Source organism: Hippocampus bargibanti, linkage group LG07 (genome assembly GCF_051943395.1).
Source record: "Hippocampus bargibanti isolate YZ-2025 linkage group LG07, ASM5194339v1, whole genome shotgun sequence".
Lineage (NCBI taxonomy): Eukaryota > Metazoa > Chordata > Actinopteri > Syngnathiformes > Syngnathidae > Hippocampus > Hippocampus bargibanti.
In genome coordinates this window covers 23,146,892-23,173,471 of record NC_142740.1, presented here as the reverse complement: position 1 = coordinate 23,173,471, position 26,580 = coordinate 23,146,892, and the positions used below count along the sequence as shown (strand labels likewise).

The 26,580-nt window shown below is 39.8% G+C and overlaps 1 protein-coding gene across 4 annotated transcripts in view; it reads left to right on the top strand.

Moving 5' to 3' along the window:
* The window catches only part of ptprsa (protein tyrosine phosphatase receptor type Sa), a 241,764-nt gene that overhangs the window by 209,965 nt on the left and 5,219 nt on the right, over positions 1–26,580 (top strand). For all 4 annotated transcript variants that reach the window (XM_089001604.1, XM_089001603.1, XM_089001605.1 and 1 more), the window contains 10 exons: positions 1,959–2,082; positions 4,390–4,565; positions 7,879–7,998; positions 9,749–9,903; positions 12,236–12,521; positions 17,534–17,712; positions 18,358–18,484; positions 18,566–18,691; positions 21,945–22,099; positions 24,969–25,104. In XM_089001604.1, the coding sequence (XP_088857730.1) occupies positions 1,959–2,082; positions 4,390–4,565; positions 7,879–7,998; positions 9,749–9,903; positions 12,236–12,521; positions 17,534–17,712; positions 18,358–18,484; positions 18,566–18,691; positions 21,945–22,099; positions 24,969–25,104 (1,584 nt within the window). The remainder of the gene's footprint in view (positions 1–1,958; positions 2,083–4,389; positions 4,566–7,878; positions 7,999–9,748; positions 9,904–12,235; positions 12,522–17,533; positions 17,713–18,357; positions 18,485–18,565; positions 18,692–21,944; positions 22,100–24,968; positions 25,105–26,580) is intronic.

The window sequence follows — 26,580 nt, the reverse complement described above, 5'->3', positions numbered from 1 at the left end:
CAAAAATAACAGCAGGGAGAGGTAAGTGAGAGATCGGTGACGGCAGACCTGACGGCATGGAAGTAGTAATGGTGGCTTTCAGAATACTCCGACACAGACGGTATTGCGCGATCGGTAAATATAGTCAGAAGGCACAATCAAGGGAATGACAACCAGCTGTGGGAACCCAGGTGCGTGATGATGGGAGGGGCCGTCTCCATGGAGCAGCGGAGGAGGAGACAGGAGGGGCGGGGCGCGCCCCGGGCGGCGACGAGATGTAACATAAACTCTTTCTTTCTGATGAAAGAAGAGAGTAAGATTTCTTACGCTGCATTGAATGTTTATGTAGTCCTAAAATGAAATATTCTGTGGAAGATTGAATTCGAGTGACAATGACAAAAACCCCGGCACTGAAGTGGACACATTTTTGCACGTCTGGCAATGAATGAGTTAATGATGTCAAAAAAAAAAACACAAGTAATAGACCATGTTTGACATGCTGCTTCAGGCGATTTGTGGGAAGACAAACTGCAGGCTTCTTCCTTCCTTCCTCAAGCTGTCACAATTGATGATTGTTCCCAAAAATCCACATGCATCAGTGACGTGCGGTGAGGTTCATGGCTGGTGAGGCACTGACGTCATCACAGTCACATTTACAAACATATGAACTCTACAGAGTAGCTTATTCACCATTTGATTGGCAACAGTTAACATGTTTTGTTTAAAATGTCATGTCAGCATTCTTTAAATAGAAAAAAGAAGTCAAAAAAAAGTGATTATCATGTTACCTTTACTTATAAATGAAGTCCATGCGCCACTCCTTCTGAAGAAAGGCATCTACACCGTCCTTGTAGACACCTTCCTTATCTTTCTTCAGTTTTAAAAGTATCTCTATTTCTTTCAATTTAGATATGTAATCCTCCATTCTGAAAATAAGGCCAAGCAACACGAAAAAAGGACTCGATGGTCGCACTTAATTTGCTAAATGTTTACTGTAGCTTGCTCTCACTAATTCTATTATTCTGCAGCCGAGGATGCGCAAGAAGAATCTGTAATCACCAGCACCCCCTGTCATGAGGCACGAGAAATGTGTGCCTCACTTATGTACAGTTTTGATAAAAATAAAATAAAAGTACAGTGTTTATAATGTAAAGTGACTCTACATTATATGCACCAGCTAAACTGTATAAATTTAGTTCATATACTAAAAGTGTTTGAACACTTTAATAGCGATATGCAGAGGGACAGCAATGTGCTCTCACTGCAGAGCAAGCCGGCACAGTTAGCATAGTCATTGCGCAATCCATGGTGAGGCTCAGCTGGCTGCTGCCTCACCGCTCGTCTCTACTTAGTATTTGAACGGTAAATGTGAAAATTCAGCGATTTTGAAAAAAACAAACAAAAAAAAAATGGTGAAGTTAAATGGAAAATAACTTTAAAGTACAAATCACTAAATAAATATAACTGTTTAATTTATTTTTTTCATTTGATATTTCCAGGGTGACAGGTGAGGCACGGCCTCACCTGCCTCCCCTGACTGCACGTCACTGCATGCAACTAACCAGTGACAGCTTTCTCACCCACCACAACTTGCACAAAATCAAAAATTACATTCTGTTTAGGCGTGTTGATTTTTTTACTGCAATTTAATTCTGGTTACATGTGGTTTATAAGGTTTAGAATTTGACAGAGTACATTTCCCCATTAAAGGAAGCAGTAAAAAAATCAGATTCATGTTTTGGTAAATGTTGTATGGTTCAGGTTCATGTTTTGACTGACTTGTATGTATATTATAGAAAATAAAATGTATATTTAAAATAAAATACAAGTAATTATACGCTTTGATCACAGTTGGACATTATAGGATTAAGTGCCATTTTTTTCCTTCGCAGTGATAACATACACATTTTACCAGCACCTCGCATAGCTCATCTGTGTTCTTCTATGTATTTTTTTTTCTGTCTGTTCCTCTCCATCAGTCCATTGATCCAGGCCAGCAGTTCACCTGGGAACACTCTAACCTGGAGGTGAACAAGCCCAAAAATCGTTATGCCAATGTCATTGCCTACGACCACTCCCGGGTCATCCTGGCTCCCATTGATGGTAAGGATCAGCCGTCCTCTCTTTTGGCACACTTTTGTGTGCAAACATTGAAACTAAACTGTCACAGTGTGAAATCAGGATGTGTTTCAGTCAAACTAGGCAGAGGTTTTTGTTCTTATTCAGTTGTTGTTATTATTGTTTTGGTCAAGACTTTATTTTAGGCCATCTTTTGGTTCGGCAATCAGTTTAATCTTATAATTAAGCATGATTCAAGAGTTTGTTTGTTTTTTTGCACGAGCCAATTTGTGAGCTCATCTTCCACTTCCCTCGTCTAAACTATGCTCAGCCACAGTGCTGCAGCTAGAAGATTATTTCTTTGACTGCTAAATTGCTCTAGACGTTGTCAAAGGTAGTCACTCTTCACTGCTGACATTGTTTTGGGGTTGCAATACTAGAACAAATCCCAACTTCTCTACATGAGGACAACATGTTTTCTTCTCCATTCGCTCCTTTTGTGTGGACAAAGTGTTCCACATAGATTTTCAGCACCTTACAATTTGCAAGTGGTACATGAGAAAAACTAAAATGCCCAGAGAGAGAGGAAAAAAAGAAAAACAAATACCTAATCCATAAATACATAAATTAATCAAGTCTGAAATTTATATTTTACACCACAGTGATTTTATATTAGTTTCAGCAGAATAAAAATTCATGCACACGCCTCTTCTTCGTTCATTTAGCCTAGACTAAAACCAAGTCACCACTGTCGGATAGGGCAGGGTCCATATTAATGCAATTCACATTGCTTACATTCTATACTCATAATTTATTTTTATACCGCGTGACTTTTCCTTTTTAATTTACTTTTTCTTCTTCATGTGAGCATTGATAATCTTTGTCCTTCTTTGTGGTGTATTTTTCTTCTACTCTTACCTGGTTTTTGTCCTCACTAAGTCTTCTTTCTCTTAAACTCTTAGATTAGTCCAGCCGAGTGTTTCATTATTTGTCGCTCGAATGCAACGACATGACTTTCAAACACAAAATGCTCCGTCCCGCCTGCTATTTCACCTGACAGGACTGTAAAACTTTGTTTTCAAAACATGTACCCCACAGTGGCGTCAACTTTGATTTTCACATGTGCAGATTAGAGCTCGGTGACAGATAAACATGCCGCATGATGATCAAACGACAGACCGACAGCACACTTGAAACTTTGTGCCCTTGATAACAGGAGCAACCGTGATGCGGTGAACTACTTGGTTTACCTATGAAGTTTTTCGCTTTCTGCTGCAGATGCATATAGCTACACGTTGTCAGTGAAAACAAGAGTGTGAGGTTACACGCCTTGTTCTCATCATTGGCATTAAAATGTTGCTGGTTTGATTAGGTTCCACTACGTAGTGGAGAATTGAGGTAATTGCAGCCACTGCAACCTTAGGATGACTAGTATGAGTCTTCGGGTCTTGTTGACTGACTTGACCTCCTGCTTTTAGCTTCTCATGTACTGTTGAGGAAGTTCTAAATTACATGGAATCTGTTGTACCACATCGATAGATATGTACAGTGTAGTCCAGGCTGAACAACATAGATTGAACAGATGGCACCAATAGCTGCTCTAAGAAGGCAAAATAGAAGATCATTTGACCTTTTTATGTTTAACATGTCTAAGAAAGCAAGAAACTATTGGGGTTTTAATTATAATCCTCAGAAATCATCATAAATGTATTATCAGTTGGCTTTGATAAAAGCAGAAATTGTCTGCTGTTGCCATAGAGACCCTGGACTGCCCATTCTTTTGGTGTATTCATGGTAGATCTGCCAGACACTTTTGACATTGTAATTATAAGTTGGAAAAACAAGTCTTATTCATGTTCAGCTCTAATTTATTTTTTGGGCTCCTGCTTATAACAAATATAAAAAATGGGGCTGGGGGTGTAATACTTCACAATCATGAACAAGAGAAGCGGTAAAGAAAAAAGGTGGATGGATGTTGACTTTGCTATATTGCACTGGACAACCAAGATGAAGATTCCATAAACCCAGACAGATTTGTGGCATAATTCATTCAATGGTTTTTGCTTCGGAGTCTTATTTTCTACGAAACCTATGGTTTGTTTGCGTAAAACATAATTTATGTCTATTAATTATTGACTTCTTAATAAATTCAGTAGAAACATTATGTTTCCAAGGAAAACAACAAAATGTTTTCCCCTGAAGGTTTTTACATTTTCACTGATGAAGAAAAAAATCTAATTGTTTCTGCATCATCAGGGGGAGTGTTCACGTGGCAAAATTATGGGTGGGGGAAAAATGTGTGCGAGGGAGGGAAAACAATCACATTCATGTGACACTCTGCTTTTTGTGTAGGGATTACAGGTAGTGACTACATCAATGCCAACTATATTGACGGGTATAGGAAGCAGAATGCATACATTGCCACCCAAGGCCCTTTACCAGAAACGTTTGGGGACTTCTGGAGGATGGTGTGGGAACAGAGAGCAGCCACTGTAGTCATGATGACCAGACTGGAGGAAAAGTCACGGGTAAGTCTGCTGGAGCGTATGCAACACACTGCAGCTCGCCTCGAGTGACTGCAGTAGCCATTTTAAAATGCTGTTCCACAATATACATCAAAATCAAATCACTGATTCATGAAGCCGAGGTTCAAAATGTGAAAAATGGCACAGCTTTGCAGTGATTTCCCAGATGTCGACTCCAACTTCATTGGCAGGTAATCAGACTTTATTTTCTCGAGATGGCTCACTTTCAGAGAAGAATATAAATTACATTTGTGAAATTTGAATGGAGTAGTGAATCGGGTTGCAGGGGCAGTTATCTCACAAATGGACTACCTGCTCACATCTGATAGTTTGGGCAACAGCCACGGGGGACTTGGCTGTGTTGTTGTCTTTTTTTTATTACGTGTTTGCAGCGACAAAAATGGGAGAAGTTTGTGTCGGATCAACAAAATATCCGTCTCATACTGAAAAAAGAGCTTACCAAGTTTTATCACTCAGCAGATGCTGCTTTTTGCACTGAGCAGTAATCTTAAATTAAATTGAGGAATTTTTGTAGCATTGGTGACTAGTACCTCCCACAACAGTCTGTTGTTGAAAAATAATTAACTTTACAGTTAGGCAAAAGCGGGTATGTTTCACTTAGCCTTTGGATGAAAGTGATACAGGGCATATAGAACTTAGAGTAGCGTTAGTTTTGTCTTTGTAACGATAGCATCTTCCATTTCTCCGATAAGATTATCTGCAACATTTGTGACTGTATTGGTGGGATTTTTTTTTATCCCACTCATCCCCATTTTATGCCAGAGCTGAATGATTTTGACATATTTTTAGATTCTGTCACATTAAATGTATCCAACCATGGACCATTCTAACCGAGGACTTCACCAAAAATGTTCTCAAAAGGTTTGAAGCATCTAATGGTACACAGTGTCTGCGAAAACCATACCGAGAGGTCCAAAGCCCTGTGATGTATTAGTGATCTGTGTCGTTGAGCGCCTTCTTCTAAAACTAAACACAAACAATAGGTAGATAAAAGAAAATAGAAGCAGATAAATCAAGAAACATTGCAAGAGCGGTAATCATGACCAAGCACAAAAGGGAATACAATACAATACAATAAATTTTGTTATATAGAGCTTTCACAGCCACTGCAGCTTTAACAGAGCACTTCACAGAACATTTAAAATTCTACATCCAAGAAATTGATTCAAATCGGATTTTGAGCATTTGAATGCCCTATGGTGCATCTTATATTGCGGATATTATCGTACTTGACTCCAAAACCAGCATACCACCAGGATACATTCTGTTTGGTTAATGAGCAAGTAGTACACAATTTGAACCTCCCAAATCCTCTGTCCATATCTGTGTCATAAACCCTGTAGATCATGCATTTTATGTGCTAAAAAAAGAGTATGCATGGACGTCAAAAACAACTAAAAGCATGCAGAAGCCATGACAAAAGTAAATCGCAAAGGCTTGTTTGATGAATCAGAATCAGAAAACATTCAATGGGTCACAGGCTTGATGCATGTATTGCAACAAAGGGATTTTGGTGCAGAACTTTGACTGACCAAAATATATGTTTTCTTAGGGACACAATGATCAAATCTAAACTCTCTATTTTTACCTGTATAAAAACATGGAAATTAAAAACAAAGACTGAAGATAAATTGTTTTGGCCAGAATAAAAGCATCTCTGTTAGTCTATCTAAACTCTAAACCATAAATGAATAAGAATAAGAATAAGAATAAGAATAAGAATAAGAATAAGAATAAGAATAAGAATAAGAATAAGAATAAGAATAAGAATAAGAATAAGAATAAGAATAAGAATAAGAATAAGAATAAGAATAAGAATAAGAATAAGAATAAAGATAAGGATAAGGATAAGGATAAGGATAAGGATAAGGATAAGGATAAGAATAAGAATCTCTCACAGGATTTGTTTGTGCGGGTGAGCTGTAGCAGCCATTGGCGCCAGCGTCCATTCTACCCGCAAGTAACACAGCAGCAAAGTTATGAAAGGAAGAAGAAAGAAGTAGAAAATATTGAACCCACAATATTCCTATATTAGTTTTCCAAACAAAAGTCTCAATAATGAGCTGGTCCCACCCTATTTCCTTTCCTGTACTATATTGTCATACCCATTGAGAGCGTTGCTGGGAACGTAAGCTGAAAACTTGGATGCTTGTCTCAAAATAAGTACCATTAAAGCCGGAAAAAAACAATGTGAAACCATCCAAGGCAATTTCAACATGACTTGTGTTATGTGTCACAAATACAAATATGACATGAACCTGTCAAGCCAAACCAGTGTCAACATCAGACTTATATACCCTGAGTGTCTCCACTTCATCTCACCTCTCCTCAGTTGTTTACCTGTGCACCAACCTGACAGGCACTGTCCTCCACTGTCAGACATGATCAGCACATGTGGTCGCTGGACGCTCAGTGTCAGTTTGAGCAGGAAATGAGAGAGAAGATGTCTTCCAGGGTGTCACACCATATTGAACGTGAATGAGTTGCATTGACATAGAAGGCAGGTGATGTGATTTTGCAGGCTTACTGCACAAGCACTGAAAACCAAACGTTTGAGCAGATGATGAATAAAAAAAAGTTGAGTTGTAAATGTTGAGTTGCATGCTGATGTGCTTTTTCTTTTGTTTACATTAGTTAATCTGTAATAAACGCTTCGCTGGGGAAATGTGGAAATTATAACAATACAACGTGTGTGAGTGTGTTCATGTGTGTGCGTCTATGTGTGTGTGTGCGTGCGTGTGTGCTTTCGTTGACATGTGGTTATGGGGACAAAAACCTGTTTACACAGTCACGTCCTGGGGACCATTTGATGTATGGGGACAAAAAACCTGGTCCCCATAAAGAAAACATATAAAAAAACGTTTCAGAAAGGGTGGTCCCCAGAAGTGATGATCCGAAAAGTGGTCCCCAGAAAGCATAAAAACGTGTATGTGTGTGCGTGCGTGTGTGCGTGCGTATGTGCTTGCGTGTGTGTGTGTGTGTGTGTGTGTGTGTGTGTGTGTGTGTGTGTGTGTGTGTGTGTGTGTGTGTGTGTGTGTGTGTGTGTGTGTGTGTTTACTGTGCATTTCTCAGTTGTGAAGTACAAACCTCTCTTGGAGGTTCTGTCAGCTCTTACTGTTATTTTAACTGACACAGTTCTCTGAAATGTGTGAGATGAGCTTCCATGTTCTGTATTTCTTTGATATTCAGCATGCCGTTGCAATATTTCCATTTTCGCTTTCATGATTTTGGAGGTACTATTTTTCACATCATGCAATGTTTTTTAGACGTCATTTTTCTCCTCTCTTTTACGCAGATAAAATGTGACCAGTACTGGCCCGGTCGTGGGACAGAAACCTATGGTATGACTCAAGTGACCCTGTTGGACACAATCGAATTAGCCACATTTTGTGTGCGCACCTTCTCCTTGCACAAGGTAAATATATATTTTTTTCGAAATTCATAGTGAATTCATGAAACATAAAAAAGGGCTGATGCAATGTGTATGTGTGAGTATGTGTACATACTGGACGATTCTATATGGCAGCCTGCAGTTGTTCAGCTCACTCTCTTCAATGCATCTCTTAGTGTGTCTGCCAAAGTGGAGCACTTCAATAAAGTGAGCAGATGAGAAATTCAATACACATAATTGGCAGATTGCTCAAGATCACACACACATACAAACACGCAGACAAAAGTTCCAACACTATGAATATGAAAACATTGGTTGTAAGCCGTGGCCTGATTCCCGGCAGTGTCTCAAGATGTCTTTAACTTGTTTTCAAGCATCTGGTGTGTGAGGTGTATTTGTTTTTACTTGCACACGTTTGTATTTGTAATCAGACAGCGTGTCGTTTGCTGCCTTAACTCACGGGTGATCCGTGCATCCACAAGAGGGTAGTGCGTGTGTGTGTGTGTGTGTGTGTGTGTGTGTGTGTGTGTGTGTGTGTGTGTGTGTGTGTGTGTGTGTGTGTGTGTGTGTGTGTGTGTGTGTGTGTGTGTATGTGGCAAGAATCTGTCTTTCTTTTTATAAGCATTAAATTTGTTTGCATTTAGAATTTCTGATCACATTTAAAAGGTGGTTTTTCATCGATGGTAATACATTTGTGAATCTTAAGCATGCCTGCATCTGCTTAAGTTCCCAGGATAGTAGTAGATCACACTAATAATTAATGATCAAGGGAACGGCAAATTGCATCACTACTCTCCATGATGATGTAATGATAATCAGTCATTATAAACTTTTTAAATTATAATAATCCGCATTTTCAATCATTATTTTGACCAAAATAAATATGCCGGACCGCATTTTGCTACTCATGTGAATGTCAATTATGTCCCATTTTCGATTGAAATGCAGTTGAAGAGATAAAAAGGCACAAACGTATATATACATTTTAAGTAGACACTAGGTCATTCATTGAATCTGTGCTAAAACGTATGTGTTCTATACATATTGTACGTATAGAAACGAAGCTCATTTCTTTCCTTGCCTTGTTGAGGAAAAACATATTTTGCTGGATTTTTGTATGTTTCTGTTGAGGATGGTGGCATGATGCACAAATGCATTGCATCTTCAAAGCAGTGGCTGTGGTCAAGATCCATATGCATGTGATTCCAGCAATGATGCAAAAATGTCTCCTCACAGCAACCAATGGCTTGTTAGTTTTGTGCTAGCCGCCTCAGCAGCAAAATAAGAGTGTCCAAAGAAACCCCTATAAAAAGAAGAACTGGGCCAGTTTGCTTTTAATTACCATACTCATTTATTCATTTATTCAGCAAGTGGGGGGGGGGACTGTCAGGAAAGCAGAAAGGCCGCATTGAAATGCGAACAGTATCTCCATAAAGAGAGGAGGGGAGGGCAGAACGTTGAAAGGATTTCTCTTCTCTCATACTGCGCAAAGATTCTTTCTCTGGATCCTTTTTCTCATGCGTTGGTAAAAGCAGCTATAGCTTACCAAAATCTATAAAGCATTCACCCCTTTTATAGGAACTGCAATGCATGTTGAAAATTCAAACCCGAAAAAATGTCAGTAAAATGAGCTAAATCAATGGATTCATATCAATAAATTCAAAGTCCGGTTTGTCAAAGTGTTGCACACATTTCTGAATAGGATGAATAGGCTCAATGGGAGGGGGGCAACCGATTTTCTTCAATTAAACACAACTCCCTTTGTTCTATTTAGAATGGATCTAGTGAGAAACGTGAGGTTCGCCAGTTCCAGTTCACAGCGTGGCCCGACCACGGCGTGCCGGAATACCCGACACCCTTCTTGGCCTTCCTGCGAAGAGTCAAGACCTGCAACCCGCCTGATGCTGGACCCATCATCGCCCACTGCAGGTCAGCAACAGTAACTCTTCTTGTAATGCAACCCACAGTGGTTTTGAATATAAAATTAGAGTCGTATTTACTGCCAAATAGAAAGTCACGTGAAATGCTATTTCTTTGTTCAAACTTTGACTTTGCGCTAACCACTAAACACATACCGTGTTTCCGATCTATAAGGCGCACCCACAGTGAATGGTGTATTTTCAAACTTTTTCCATACATAAGGCACACTGAACTATAAGGCGCACCTTCAATGAATGAAAACAGTTTTCTAAATATAATAATAGTAATAATAATAATACATTTAATTTATAAGCACCTTTCAAAACTCTCATGGTCACTTTACAGTCACAGGATAAGATTTTCTGTGGGTGAAAAGCGGTAGCCACACGCACCAGCATTCACTCAACCCGGAAGTAACTAAAATAGATAGCAAACTAGCTACTACAGTAGATAGCTAATAGATATAGCTAGATAGCAATATAGCTAATCGATAGATGATCATACCAGTCATGTTAATACCCTGCTCTCTATTGACAATTACCAAGACTGCTCTCATTTTCATGACAAAAGAACCAACAAGGCCATTTCTTGGTCTAACTTGATTGAATACTCTAAATTGTCCGTTGGTGTGATTCTGAGGCTGAAATGTTTTCTATGTGTGACTTCCCATTGACTTGCAACCAGTTCAGGGTGTACTCTGCCAACTGTCGGAAGACGCTGGGATAGATTCCTACATTATACAAATTTATAAAAGTTTTCCAAATATAAGGCACATCACATTATAAGGCGCTAAAGTAGAGGCTGGGGTTACGCACTACTTCTTCTACAGAGGGAAATTGAGTCAATGGCTGCTGGCAGTAGTTGCGAGACCTGTTGTGGCTCAATATTATACAATATATTTTTTTATATATATTTTTATATTGTATTTATAACGCACCTGTGTATAAGATGCAGGGTCATGTTTTGAAGAAATCAAGGATTTTGGGTGTGCCTTGTACACCGGAAAATATGGTAATTAAAGCAGGTGGACTGTGCATAAAACAAGTTCCAATGGGTCAGAATAATATGTGTGACATGATTTTTCTTAAAAAAATAAATAAATACATATCAATGTCAACATTACACCATTGTACGCTCACTCAATACACTGCTGGCCAAAGAAACGCTATTGTTTTGTTAGATTGACAACCTGATGGCTCTCGTGTGCTCTGTCGTCTTGCTGCTCCCTCAATTAAAGCATTTTAATGGACAGAGGGATATACTGTATTTACCTCCACGTTTATTTCACACTTAAGGGGTGGGCAGGTACCTCGAAAACCCAATTTCAATACTGTTTTTCTTTTTTTACAGATTTAAACAAAAAGGAACAACCGGAACATGCATTTTTGGGAGGATTTAGTTCATTTGGGCAGTTAAAACCATATCTAACATATAGGTGCTGCATATAAAATATTGTGCAGTGGACAAAGTGGCACATGTCCTCCCTCTGGATTGAGTATTATGGGTTAAATAATTCACAAAGAAAACCATTGTCACTCTTTCTTACCTAGTGCATGTATTTTCTCTCTCCAGCGATCACATGATCTTCCCCTTCAGCACCCTGCATTCTGCTCCAATTCTTTCCATGTCTGTCTCTTGTTTCCAAATGCAGTCAAAAAGACTCACCCTAATCCGATACCATTTTCATGTTTCTTCCTCTCTTTTTTTCTGCCCTGTAGCCTTTAACCGATTGTAGTTCTCAAAAAGGCTTATCCAAAGCCATCCATTCTGTCAAGATAAGAAGACCCCAATCAGTCCAAAGCGTCACACTAGAAAACTAAAATGACAGCTTGTGTATGTTTGACATGCTTGTTTTTAATACATTTTAATGCATTCCATCACGAGCAGTATATAATCACAGTATACAACATTATGCGCCACTGTACTCTATGATCACAATCTAATTCAAAGCAGTAGCTGTGTGAACTGAAAATAATTATTTAACAATGCATTAATTATTTTCGCTGAACTTTGTACTGTATCATACAATACTAATACTTTACAAACTGTAGATGGGGCAGCAATTCGCCTTTGCTTTGAGAGACAACCAGTTGATAGTGTGATTTTTTTTTCTTTTACTGCTTTTGGAGTGAATCTCATTTTCCTTCTCTCTCCTTTCCAAATATATCGAGTCATTTACAGTCTCCTGGTGCTATGATAGGGTAAATAAAAGTCACTCTGCAACAAATTTTCAGACATTATTCACTAAAAGTACATCTTTACTGCCCTACTCACACAAAAAAGAAAGAATGAAATTTTACTCATTTGTCTACTAAATAGATTTTTTTTCTGCTCTCCACAGTGCTGGTGTTGGTCGGACAGGTTGTTTCATTGTCATCGACGCCATGCTGGAGCGAATTAAGCACGAGAAGACTGTTGACATATATGGCCACGTGACACTTATGCGCTCACAGCGCAACTATATGGTGCAAACAGAGGACCAGTACAGTTTCATTCATGACGCATTGCTGGAGGCGGTAGCCTGTGGCAACACTGAGGTGGCGGCCCGCAGCCTCTACTCCTACATCCAGAAGTTGGCTCAGGTGGAGAGTGGCGAGCATGTTACCGGCATGGAGCTTGAGTTCAAGGTACAAGGATGTGACCTGAAGCTTTGAGATTTATTCTTGAATCGAGTGCTACACAGCACTATTAATGTGTGGTTTTATAGAAAGGACAGAAGATTAAATATATGAAAAGGGGATGCATGAAAGATACTTAGATCGCGTTTATTACATCAAATTAAAAAAGAAATACAAACTGTTGAAATTAAGGCCAACTAAACCATTTGTTGAAAGAAAATTGGCATTAGCAATGTTTTCGCAACACATTGTATTCACAGCGCTACTTTAAATGTGCTTGAAATGGGATGTGTGAAACCATAATTGCTGTTTATTCTCCAAAGCATTCAAATCAGTCATAATTTTAGCGCACTTTCAAAGTGCCCTTCATTTTGTGTTGCTATTATGCCTTTTTATGTTATGATCCTGTAAATTCTCTGCAGACATTGGTGTTTAGCCAACAAAACAACATCACGTGAGGTGAGGTTCATGGCTGGTGAGGCACTGACGTCAATAATGAGGTCATCGCTCGTCTCTACTTAGTATTTGAACGTAAATTCAGCGATTTTGAAAAAAATCCTAAAACGGTGAAGTTAAATGGACAATAACTTTAAAGTACAAATCACTAAATACATCTAAGTGTTTAATTTATTTTTTCATTTGATACTTCCATGACAGCTTTCCATGATGACAGGTGAGGCAGTGCCTCACCTGCCTCCACTGACTGCACGTCACTGATTGTTATGGAAAATAGGCTGCTAAAAGGTGAAGGTAACACTGGAAGTGTATGGTCCCTCAAGAGTCAAAATTAAGACACTTTAATTGTAATGTGCTTCTGTTTAAAAGGGATTTTGCCAGTCTTGTTTACAGACAGACCCAACCAAACGATCCCATAGTTAGAGCAATGCAAAAGCAATTGTCAGTCTGCATCTACACACAAGTGTGTTGGCCAGGCTGCACGGAAAGCCACCTCATTGCCAGCTGTTAGAACATTTAATGGCTTGTAGAACTTTTTGATCTATTTCAAGCAAATGAGGAGATTTGGGGCCATGCCATCGCTCAGGCAGTGAATAAATGAGCGGATGCCTCTTTCACATTGCATTTGCAAGTCAGTCTATATAAATTTGTACCACACGAGCTCGTGTGTTCCATTGGAATTTGTGAAGTATTGTTCGTGTACATTTTCTGAGGTAGGTTGTATGTTTTCACCTTTATGATGATAGAAAAGCTTGAATGATGTTACAGATGATACAAAAACTTACATTGTTTTGCTTTTGAATTTTTTTTTGCAATTTCTTGAATAATGCCAAAAGTCAGGAGTCTTCTCAGAATTGTTTAATCTTGTCATAGTTTCATAATTTGATACTAGTGTCTGAAATAACGTCTGCCCGTACACCTGGGGCATGCAACTTTTACGTCGGGCGTACAATTTACAAAACATCTTCGCCCGGGTGGCCGACAACTTCTTTGAACGGCAATTTCGAAATCAGAATAAATTATTCTGATTTTGAAATCTTTGTTCGGTTTGCAAATTTTGGAATTTCGGTTTGTTTGGCAATTTGCATACTCGGCACGGCAGCCAATCAGAAGCCTGTTTGTGTTTCCGGACATTCCCGAGCGTTATGAGGTCGCGCATTTGCATATCATTTTCCAAAGTAGATGCACAGAACCTCAGCTCCAGAAGATTCAAACGAAGCTTCCAAAATTTATGACGCTATAAAACGTAAACGTACATTATCTCATGACTGTAAAGTGTCCTTGAGAGTTTTGAAAGGTGCTTAGAAATTTATTATTTCTGCTAATAGCCACGATGCTATTAAAAGCATCATGGAAAGAGGAGTTCACGTGGCTCGTAGCAGACGACGCAACGCAAAAATTGCATTGTGCAACATGACGAACAGTGTCTGGACAAACGACAACTGGAGCGAAATCATTAGCAAGGGATATTTACGATAAATTAAGGAAGGGAACATTTATGGTAGGTACATCCTTAATAAAAAAAATCCTTAATACTTTGCAACAATAGCTTTTTGGGATTAGTCGTCTTATTGTGTTTCAAGTTGTGAAAAATGGGGCAGGCAACTTTATCGCCGGGCAGGCAACTTATTAGAGTTGTCTGCCCTAGTGTCGGCAACTTTTTGTCATGAGTTTTAGACACTGGTAATACCCTGGTTAGTCTTCCCATTCGCCATTCATTAGCATAGCATCCCGCCCAGAGACAATGACTGTGCTAGTGTGTTTCCACTTAGCGAGGAAAGATAGTGATAAAATCACCGTGTGAGTAACATTATAATGCTGAGCTGGTGTCAGGAGTTGAACAGGGAATAATCATGTTCACTCTTTGGTCTATATTAAGTAAGAGAGGTGGAAGTGAAGGTGCCAGGTGGTACTATATTACAAAGGGTGACAGATTTGGATGATGAACAAAGAAACAAGTGAATTTAGCCCAGTGTTAAAAAAGAGCCTCGGAAAAACATGAAAGAAGCACTTGTTGCGCTTGTCTGTAAGATTTAAAGATTTAGATTGGTAGCAAAGCATTTAAAAACGGAGAAAGAGTGACTTGCACTGAAATTCAGGTGCTCTACGTGCACAAGATTTAAGACGTTTAGAGGGAAAAGCAAGTGTACACTTAAAATGACCACCACCAATAGAGATGTTTCTATTCCCACAATTATTGCCCCAAAAGTTCTAGCTAGTTTCTGATACCAGCACTGCACTAATCCTTGTTGGGTAACACGCCACACTTAACCCAGTCTACTGCACTATAAATGGAAAGGAATTGGCGTGGTGGTTTAGCGATATCCGTGATGCCTCTCTGATCTGTCGCATGGAGAGTTTGGCCAGCCTTGGATCCGATTCACATTGCCACTGTAGTCTTTGGTGATATAGCCGAGGGCCTATGTAGTGCTGCCAGGACACCTTGAGTTCATCCAGGTCCCTGGTGGAGTGTTGATCAAAAGGCAAGGCTGAAGCGAGAGGGATGAAGGGATGGCAGAAAGAGGAAAGCCTGAATGAAATCCAAGTGAATAGGTGTTCGTGTTAAAGTGGAATTGGGGAAGAAAGGTTACATTCTAAAGACCGGACCTACATTTTTCACATTGAAAGCCAGAAGGACAGAACGTGCACATATGCGGGCACACACACAGGATAGAGAACATTGGAGATGAGGTCGGTCGCATCAAGTGTTCTGTCCGTGATATCATTTTTGGTGTTGCTGGCACATCTGTGACGCCTTACTGTGATGCAGAACGTACCCACTTGAATCCTGTTATCAACTCAGAGATTTCGGTTTTCAGGAGGATACATATTACAGATTTTTTCACAAAGATATCTGGAAACTGTTGTAATTGTTCATTCCTTAGAAATGAATGAGACGTACAGTAACTCAGGTTCATGCAATATGGTAACATTGCTTGTTTGAGCTAGCCATGGCCATTTGATTCACATCGCTGATCTAAAGGAGTCGTATAAAGCCTTTTTTTCACTGTTTACAACCATTTTAAAACAGCTAATATGTGTTCTTGGCTGTGGCATGCTTTTGTCAAAACATCAAAAGAATAAAAAGTCATATTTCTTGCTATTGTGAAATAGGACAATTTTAGGAAATGCACTGAAGGTGGACAATCGTTTCTGAACAAAGACCTACTTTTCCAATCAAGTTCCCGCCATCAACTCCTTAGCATACTATGCACACACTTACACGCGCATGCCATGATGAGCAACAGCCATCACAATCTCACAAAGAAACGAAATAGAAAAGTAAACAAGACAAGAGTTTTTGGTTTGTGAAAAGAATGTGCTTTTTCATTTAATTTCATTTTTTAAAAATCATTTTCATCATATTTTGGGTCCAATGGGCACTAACAGAAAAATACATCATATTAGCATTTTGATAAAATAACTCATTTTGGGGCGGGTCCGTGTGCTACTGGTCAATCGTGACCGACATATTAGGCACCTCTTCTACCGACCACTTTTCATCCCATCCTTCACATTCCTGGGGCAAAGGCAAATCCTATCCTTAGATTGTCAGCCAACGATTAGTGTTTGCGGTTGCTGACTGGTAACTTGTAATAGTAGAAGCAGGATGTATTAAACAAGCAAGTGTCAGAGACAAAAAAAGAGAGAGGGAATGGACATATTGCCAAACGCAAACTCTCCCCCAAACAATGCGCTTTCAACAGCTTGAGGGAGGAGTAAGTGTTGTTCAAAACAAGATAATATCGCTATCTCAGTTACAGCAAGTGAGATTTGATGGAATTATCATCGGTGGGTTTAGTATTTCATGATCAAGTCAACTAAATAGAACACATTTCTGTTCCACGTAAACCAATTTGAGGTTGAAAATTGAATTTATGGCATCGAGCAGACTCAGAAGCTAAACCGCAAACAAAGAAGTGGAGATTCACCATTGACATCCCTCTGTGAATTTCTGTTTGTCGGTCAGGCCTTTGAAGCAAGAAGCTTGGACATATTTTGTTCTTTTGTTTCACTAATTAATTTCTTATACCGTCAACTTTTTGCTACAAACTTTTGATTTAATTAATTATTAATTCAATCCAAACAGTCATTCACTGGATAATTGCTGGATCATTTTGTCCTTAGTTTGAATATCCCTCTGCAATTATTTATTACTATCTTTTTTCATAGATTGCAACAATTGTCAAAGGAGACAGTGACCCACTTTTCAAAGTGAAAAAAAATCTACAAGCGTGTTTATGTGTATTTGGCATAGATCCTTGCAAGTGATATCAAGCCCCCCTCTTGGATTGAAGAAGAGGATAAACATATTGAAAATATACTTTCTGTGGAATGCATACTTAGTCTGTAGGCATATAAAATGGCAGCGTCATTGCGTTTTAACAATCGGATGAGTGATCAGTCTGATTCACAGATCTCATCTACATTATCTTTATCTGCCTTCCACCAACGCTCACTCGCTCTGATGTGTTGTTTTCCCTGTTTTTTCTTGCCCACATCTTTGACCAAAGTTGCCCTCTGTTCATTTCTCAAAATATTATCTTTTTTTTTTTACTTGCCAGCGTTTGGCCAATTCCAAAGCCCACACGTCACGCTTCATCAGTGCCAACCTACCCTGCAACAAGTTCAAGAATCGCTTGGTCAACATCATGCCTTATGAGACCACGCGTGTCTGCCTGCAGCCAATCAGAGGCCTGGAAGGATCTGACTACATTAATTCCAGTTTTATTGATGGATACAGGTAGGTGGGTGTGGTTGTGTGTCCTGTCAGGATTTATTTATTTTTGCAAAGTACATGTAAAAGGCATGGATGGAAGACAAGGTTTGTGAGCTGTAATAGGTCCTGCAAAAGAGTTTGCATTACTCGCAGGAGGGTGTGGTTATGCAGTGGAACCTCAGAATTGAAAAGCTTTTGAAAGATGTAGAATTCTTAAGTTGCAACCAGGCATGTTGTGACATAAGGCCTCAACATTCATTGTGAAAGGACTCAAGCAAATGGTCAACATTTTCCCTGGCTTTTTGCCACATTCCCCAAAAAAGGACAAGCCGCAACCCGAGGGAATTTGAAAATAGAAAAAAGAATGTGGCTCAAAAGTGACCACAATATTTACATGTACAGAGATACACACAATGTGACAGATAATAGACATGTTTGTGGTTCACTTGAGATTTTTTGTCCCCTCTCTGTCTCTCTCACTCTCTCTCTCTCTCTCTCTCTCTCTCTCTCTCTCTCTCTCTCTCTCTCTCTCTCTCTCTCTCTCTCTCTCTCTCTCTCTCTCTCATTCTTGTTCTCTTTATATTTACATGTCTATACAATGTAAACACACACACGTTATTTCTAATATAAAATAACGCAACATAACATGATGTAACTATATTTCTACAGGCAACAGAAAGCTTACATTGCCACACAGGGCCCTCTGGCAGAAACTACGGAGGACTTCTGGCGAATGCTCTGGGAGAACAACTCCACCATTGTAGTCATGTTGACCAAACTGAGAGAGATGGGAAGGGTATGCTATTAACTCACACATTCAACTCGGATCAATGGTGTGATCGGGTTAAGCCTCGACATTTTTTTTCCGTTCATGCAGGAAAAGTGTCACCAGTATTGGCCAGCAGAGCGCTCTGCTCGATATCAATACTTTGTGGTGGATCCCATGGCTGAGTACAACATGCCTCAGTACATCCTACGAGAGTTCAAGGTCACAGATGCCAGGGTAAAAAGATTAGAAGGGCAAGATCAGTGTCCCTAGCTTTTGTTGCCACTTTTGTTGCCACGTTTTTTTTTCCAAAACCATACATGGTAAACATCTGGATAAAAATGCAGAGTTTATTCCTAGTCCAATTAACTGGGATAATTACAAATGCCCACAGCACTGCAGCGACAATGCAGTTTTAACTGATTATGGTCTCCAACTAGGCTAACATTGGCAATTATTTCCCAAGCTGTGTGGCAGCTAGTTAGTTTAATGTCTTCGTGTTGCATTTCAAATACCCCCTCACACGCATGTGTCATGTTGTGGTATGCACATAATCATGCACAGAAACATCGTGGTCATTGCGTATGAATGCAGTGTTAGCTGGTCTGCCAACAACATTCAGCCATCCAATTATTTTTATTCACATCCGTGATCTCTGCTGTACACGCAAACAATGCTGATGCTCTTGAAAATAATATTCAAATCTGAAGATGAAAGGTAAAGAGCAAATTGAATTACATTTGACTAAAATACAGAGCTATAATTTAACAGCAACAAATTGGACCAGTTCTCCATTTCAATCGTGCTGTTTTTTTGTTGTTGTTTGTTTTATGTATCCCCCACCCCAAAATAAACATGAACCTCTTTGACAGGAACAATGTAAATCTGGTGTCACACTCAAGAACATGTTATTAATCACAGTATAAAAATTAAATGTACACCAGCGTAAAAAATATGATTGTTCGGCATTGTCGTTTAGTCTTACAAGGTCTTCTTGTATTATATGAAGAAGAGCAGCTACAGCAGCAACTGAACTGACACAGATCATCAATGTTGGAGAGAAAACCAACATGAGGCAGCTTGAAACTAAAAGTACTAACTAAAAGTTATTTTGTCAAGATATTCAGACATTGTCGAGAAGTGCTTCCATTGTAGATGCGTGGGTGAGGAATGCGTCAAAGTTATGCTATTTAGATCCAGAAAAATGTTGGTGCCTAGTAGGGAAACAACAAAAATTAACCCCATACTGTGTTGTCAATGCTTACATGTTTGTTTGATTAAATGAGCGTATGCTTGCACACAATCTGTTGCAAATAGCATCGCACGCCTGCCTCAACACTCACATCTCGCGAGCCAGTCACGTATTTAATCACACAATTTGATACGCAGAGTGGGCCCTCGGGTTGTGTGTTTAAATTACCCCCCCCCCTCCCATCCCCACTTTCCCCCTTACTGGGCACATGGCCCATTGTGTTGCCTTTGTCTCTCTCATTTTATTTTTAATCCTCCGACTGAGGCACGATGTTTTGCAGATTAAAGACAAAGAATGAAAACAGGCTATGTGTAGCAAAACATGTAGACAAAGATGACGTGTACAAAACCGCGTGGCACAGGCCGATTACTGTGATCGACTCACTGTACGAAACATGTAAGAGCATGTTGAAACACGAAAAGCTGCAATTTAAAAACATGAAAAGGCCAATGTCGTAGCTTTCATTATAGACTGTCATTCCTTCAGTGAAATTATTCTCATGTAATCACTGTACTGTACTCCATGGCTTAATGGCGAATGGCGAATCCATCGTAAATCAATAAATATTTATATGAGGGTGTTAAGTACCAACTTCCCTTTTTATTTTAAAACACAAAAATACTTGTATTTCATGGTAACCTGAAAAATATATGTGCCTGTCAGCGACAAAAAAACAAGGCTTCAGATGAGATGAAAATACCTTATTTGTCTCACATTGGAGAAATTCCTATTTCACAGTGACGAAGTTATGAAAGGAAGAGAAAAGAGAAAAGAATAAGTAGAAAAAACAAAATATCGGACCTGCTGGAAAGGCTTGCATTAGTATTTGTAGTTGCATCTGAACTACTGGAGACAGTAAGAGCAATGTGATTGACAAAATCATGCACATCATTTTCTATTTTCATCATCCAAAACCACAGTCCGCTAAACTAGTCATTTAGTCTGGCTTCTTAAACCCCCACCCTCTCCCTCAGCACTCTACCATCAAATGGTGCTATCGATCACAGGATTACACTATTCTACACAGTGTCTGGGACAAGACGCGTGGCATCCCAATGCACTATTGATTAGCTTCAAGTGGGAACCATCACACATTACACACCAACAAAAGAAGCAGGAGAGTCAACTGAATCATATTGCCAGACAAGGACATTTTTGATTAGCCGGCATTTTCAACCTACACAAATACTCCATAATTGACCATTGATGGTTAATGTATCCTCTTTCTTGTGAGTGTAATCCTTTGTCATTTAATGTGGTGGGGTTTTCCATCCACCATCATTCTCATCGACATCCATCTCAGGATATTACTTATCTACCTTAAAACCTCCACATATAGTATTTCTTCAGATGCTGGCAGGCCAAACGCTGACTTAGAATATCTAACACTTTCAGTGTTCATAATCAGTTGCTGTCAATTTGTATTTTTGAGCTTCTGAAAATTCTTCTTTTGTCTGATACAATAGCAAAATAATAAACATGGCTGAGATGGAACTGTATAGTGCCTCCATTTTTCGTATGATGATACTAGTGCAGCGTGTTCAACCGGAGACAAATTCCTTGTGTGTTCTACATACTTGGCAATAAAGATGATTCTGATTCCTATTTCTGAGGTGGGCTCATGCTTGCCTGTGACCCTTGTGTGAGGTTAAGCAGTGAAAATTAATGAAATTTTAATGAGACACATTCCCAACACAGGCGGCCCGGTAGTCGAGTGGTTAGCACACTGGCTTCACAGTGCAGAGGTCGCCGGTTCGCGTCCCGGTCCGGCCTCCCTGTGTGGAGTTTGCATGTTCTCCCCGGACCCGCGTGGGTTTTCTCCGGGTCCTCCGGTTTCCTCCCACACTCTAAAAACATGCATGGCAGGCAGATTGACCACTCCAAATTGTCCCTAGGTGTGAGTGTGAGAGTGACTGTTGTATGTCTTTGTGTGCCCTGCGATTGGCTGGCAACCAATTCAGGGTGTCCCCCGCCTCGTGCCCGAAGACAGCTGAGATAGTCTCCAGCAACCCCCGCGACCCTAATGAGGAATAAGCGGTATGAGATGAGAGATGAGACATTCCCAACATATTTGCAATGGTGAATATGAAAGGTGCAACACTTTTCTTTTCATTTTTTTTTTACTCATTTCCAATGTATTTAAATAATACAATGTCTTTTTTTAACCACTTTGTGTTTTTTAATGTCAGTATTAGGCACTCTTTCTTTGCTGGTCTCACTTTTTCTATATTTTGGCAGGATGGCCAGTCCAGGACAGTAAGGCAGTTCCAGTTTACAGATTGGCCGGAGCAAGGCGTTCCAAAATCCGGCGAGGGCTTCATTGATTTTATTGGCCAGGTGCATAAAACCAAGGAGCAGTTTGGGCAGGATGGTCCAATCTCTGTTCACTGCAGGTGGGGACACTCTTAAACTGGTAAACGGCATCGACCTTTAGCTTAACACGATCTCCCGACTTGTGTCCATCCTTTCTTTTATCTATCTATCTATCTATCTATCTATCTATCTATCTATCTATCTATCTATCTATCTATCTATCTATCTATCTATCTATCTATCTATCCATCTATCCATCTATACACCTATCCATCCATCTATCCATCTCTCCATCTATCCATCCATCCATCCCTGTCTGTCTGTCTGTCTGTCTGTTGAAAAGAACAACCCCATGATAAGCTGAAAACAAAAAACAGTCACTTTTCTTCTTTTTTATTTTTAAAACAACACTAAGTCCTCGCAGCATCACCATGGATAATACTCACTCACTTTGCCATGGTAATCCTGTGGATATCCACAGGCACATTTCTTTCATAATTGATAAGGCTGAGATGCTGCTTGGCATTTGCAAATGGGAGGAACATGAAATAAAACAGCCATCCTTTTTGTTTTTATGATCCATGATGGATTCTAATACTCGGGGTGTAGATTCCAAGGTAACCTACATCATTAACGCAGTATGATGGACTGGTGTTTGCTTGTGGTCATCACCCAGAATTTAGATTATTCACGTTTAGTGATGGGCCTTGAGAAAGATACATCTAGCTTTTGTAACTTCAAAAATGGAAAACCCATATCTCCTGGTTATTTTTCAAAAAAACAGTGGAGCATCGAACATAACATCGCATTTTCCCATGTTAGCAAGATGATGTCACCAGCCATCAAATGGACTGTTGCAATTTGTCAGCATAGTCAATGGAGATCTTGGAAATGTATTTTCTAAGATAACCCACAACATTTTAAAAGGCCCCCAGTTTGTAAATGTTATCAAAAACAATGAGAATACTGTAAATGCATTTATTTTTACAGAACTACAGCTCGGCCAAAACAAACATGCAAATCAAATCTCTGAATATGGACACGGATTTGCTGTGGTAACCCCTGAAGGGAAAGCCTAATGGAAAAAAAGAGACATTTATACCATCAGTACTTCTTGCCCAGAATTTGATGTGTTCATTAGTTTCATTTGCAGAATTACACTTTCATTTTCTACGAGTTGGGCCAAGGAAAGATGCTGAAAAATAGATATGCCCCTTTATTTTCGCACTACAAAAAATGCCCTACACAATGCAAAAGGTCATTTCAATGGTAAAATACTAGTCAGGGAGTGTTAAAATTGGCTTCCGAACAATTCCCTTCAAGTTCTTTGAAATTTCATTTTCTATATGAGTCATCTTTGAACCACCATACAACTTAAGAGTTAACACGCAATCTCATTTAATTCATCTTTCAGAAGTATTTTGGTGAGGGAATTTTTTTTTTTCTATTTATATCCAACGTATATTTTTAGAGTACGTGTCATTCAGCGTTTGATACCAAGATTGGATTCTTTGCACCCGCCTGACTTAGTCATCTCTTGGTTGAAGGCATTGTCCTTTTCCCTTAGTCGGCGCCTTCCTCATCTGTCATCCCAATTTCTAGTTCCTTATCCTCTGCTCTACTCCCTCATTTCATTCCGATACATTTGTTCTCCCAGCCATCCTTCATTCCGTTCTTACCAAGCACCCCCCACACCACCCGCCTCCACTCTTTTGCTCAGCCACTGTCTAATACACTTTTGTGCGTTGTGTCATTAATTGCCTGATTACGTTCTGTGAATGGGAGACTCCAAATCCTCTCAGTCGGTCACGGTTCGTCTACCCTTTTTTTGGATGGGGAGTGGATGCTATTGGTGAGAGAGGACCATGAGGAAGAGGAGTTTGAGTCTATGTGACAAAGCTGTGATCGACTCCCTGGAAGCGGCTTTGGGTGGCCTAAGCGATACAGCAAAAATCAAAGTAGAGGAGGATGTTCGTGTGTGACTGGAGAGATGGGTCATCTCAGAACAGCTGTGATTGATACCGTAAAGGTTTTAGTTTTTTTGTTTTTTTTAATTGTCTCAAAACACTTTTGTCCAAAAGAGAGTAGACGTGGAAACAGTCAACAAAATAGCTTAAGCATTACGAAAAGCCAAAATAAAATTGGTGTCATATCAATTATTGTTCCATTGGCGAAGTGGAAGTCATTTCGCTGCAAAGCAGCTTAGAGAGATGGCTTTGAAGTATTTACGGATTCCAGTTAAAGACTCAAGACTGTCTTTCTGGACAGCAGCTGCAGCCAGAAAGATGTCAAGATGTTTTTGTTGTTGTTTTTTTTATCTCACAATTTGATTGATGAGAAGGTTTCTTCAGCCGTCATCTGTACAAAAGTGAAGGTTTCGGACGTTTCGCCTCCTATCCAAGAGGCTTCGTCATTCATTCGTAGGAACAATCAGTGGGGCCACAGGGAGGGGTCCCGCGCCCCCCCCCCCCCCCCAACCTGAGAGTAGGGACCTATCATAGCTGTGTCCGGCGCCACCATGTCTGGACATTAGGGATATATAAATGGGGCCGATACGACCAGTCAGACTTTAGTTCGCTGACGAAGCCTCTTGGATAGGAGGCGAAACGTCCGAAACCTTCACTTTTGTACAGATGACGGCTGAAGAAACCTTCTCATCGATGGACCACTCCTGTACGACTGAGAGCTTACACAGACGTATCACAATTTGATTGGCTGCATCCTTGTCTTCTTCACAATGACGTTCCTACGGAACTGATGGTAATTAATATTTTCAATTAGTTGCCCTTTGTCAGCCAAGAGGTTGACATGCACAACATGCATTTCAACAGTAGGTCAAAAATTGTTGTATTTGACTCCTCCACCTTGCCCGTGTGTGTATATACCTGTCCATAAGCCTACGTGTCATTTCCGTGCGTGATTAATTTGGTGATATGTTCTCTCCTGCAGCGCCGGTGTGGGTAGGACTGGTGTCTTCATCACCCTCAGCATCGTCCTGGAGCGAATGCGATATGAAGGTGTAGTTGATATCTTCCAGACGGTGAAGATGCTCCGGACACAGAGGCCAGCAATGGTCCAGACTGAGGTCAGAATGTGACTTCAAACCAAAAATAAGAAATTGGTTGCAATCACTGAAAAGATTTCCAAACCAAACGTGCACGAAGATCATGTGAATGCCTGCCTTTTATCTGTAATTGCGTCGCCCACTAACTAATTTAATGACTATACACACAATTAACATTGCACCAATGGCTTCACAGTGGTTTGTTGTGTTCTTTATTCATGGAATTCAGTCATTTGGTTTTGGAATCCAATCATTTGGTGTTGTTCTCATAAGTCTATTCTGACAAGATGAAAGTTTGAGATATTCACTGTCCCCATTGTGTTGACTGACTTCGTTCTTTTCTTCCAAATGATCTGTTTTAGCGATCTATGGTGTCAGTGTACCATATGTTACACACAAATATCCTGTCTTGTTTGTTGTGCGCGCTGCTTCTACATACTTAAAGGAAAACCGCCGTCACTTTTTTGTTTCCTGACATCAGAAGAACGTTTTATAGCATCTAAAATACCCAAAACACGCAGTATGATATTTTTATTCAAATGCAAAACACCAATAAAAATGACTTAGTGTCCAAAATCATCAAAAAATTGAGCTGCGAATTGGGCATTTTCAGAAAGTCCCGCCCCCAGTTTGTGACATCATGCCAAGACGTCTTGCATTGCTGGAGAATCAAAACAATGGCTTCAGATTCGGAGAATATGCTTTCTTGTTACACATCCAGTTATGAATATGATTCAAATAGTTCTGAAGAGGAAAGCACACATGTTTGCAATCGATTAAATAATTTATTCCGTGTCATTTTGAGGCATCTGGACTGCAATGTAGCGAGGCAGAAAAATGGCGGCCAGCTCCCGTGAGAAATGAATCAGCCCGTTTCCACAGGCTGATAAATTGCTTCCATGGAGCTTGGACGCCCTCTTCTGGCGACTTTTGGGTGCAACACGATGTTTTCAGACAATACATTGACGTGATGAAAGGACTGCTACAATGTATCTTTTTTTTTTCGGTCAGGGGCGTTCCTTTAGTGTCGTCACGTACGGACTCGTCGCCAACTCAAAAACAAGGCTGAATATTCAGTGCTAGTCTTAAAACGTTAAAATATAGCTGTATGCGGTGGAATCTTATTAAAATACACTCAATAGAAGTCATTTGAAGCCATTTTAAAAATTATGGACACAACTTGTCCGGAGACGTCGGTTGTCCTTTAATTATCTTTGATATTTATTAATTGGCGTGTCATTTTGGCTTCTCTTTCTTTCAGTTTATAGTCAGCATTTATTGGATATTCAACAGACGGTTGGAATTAAAAACATTATTAACGACTACAATTGTAATATGCAATATAAAAGGTTATTCCCTCTGTGGGGAGTCTAATTAAACAACGTGGACATGGCAGCCCTCTCAACCAGTGGAGGATAAAAGCGCGTGTTCCAGAGGCAGTTTGACGGCATCTCATTAAACAGGAAGTGTGGTTGGTTTCATGCAGTCCTTGATGCC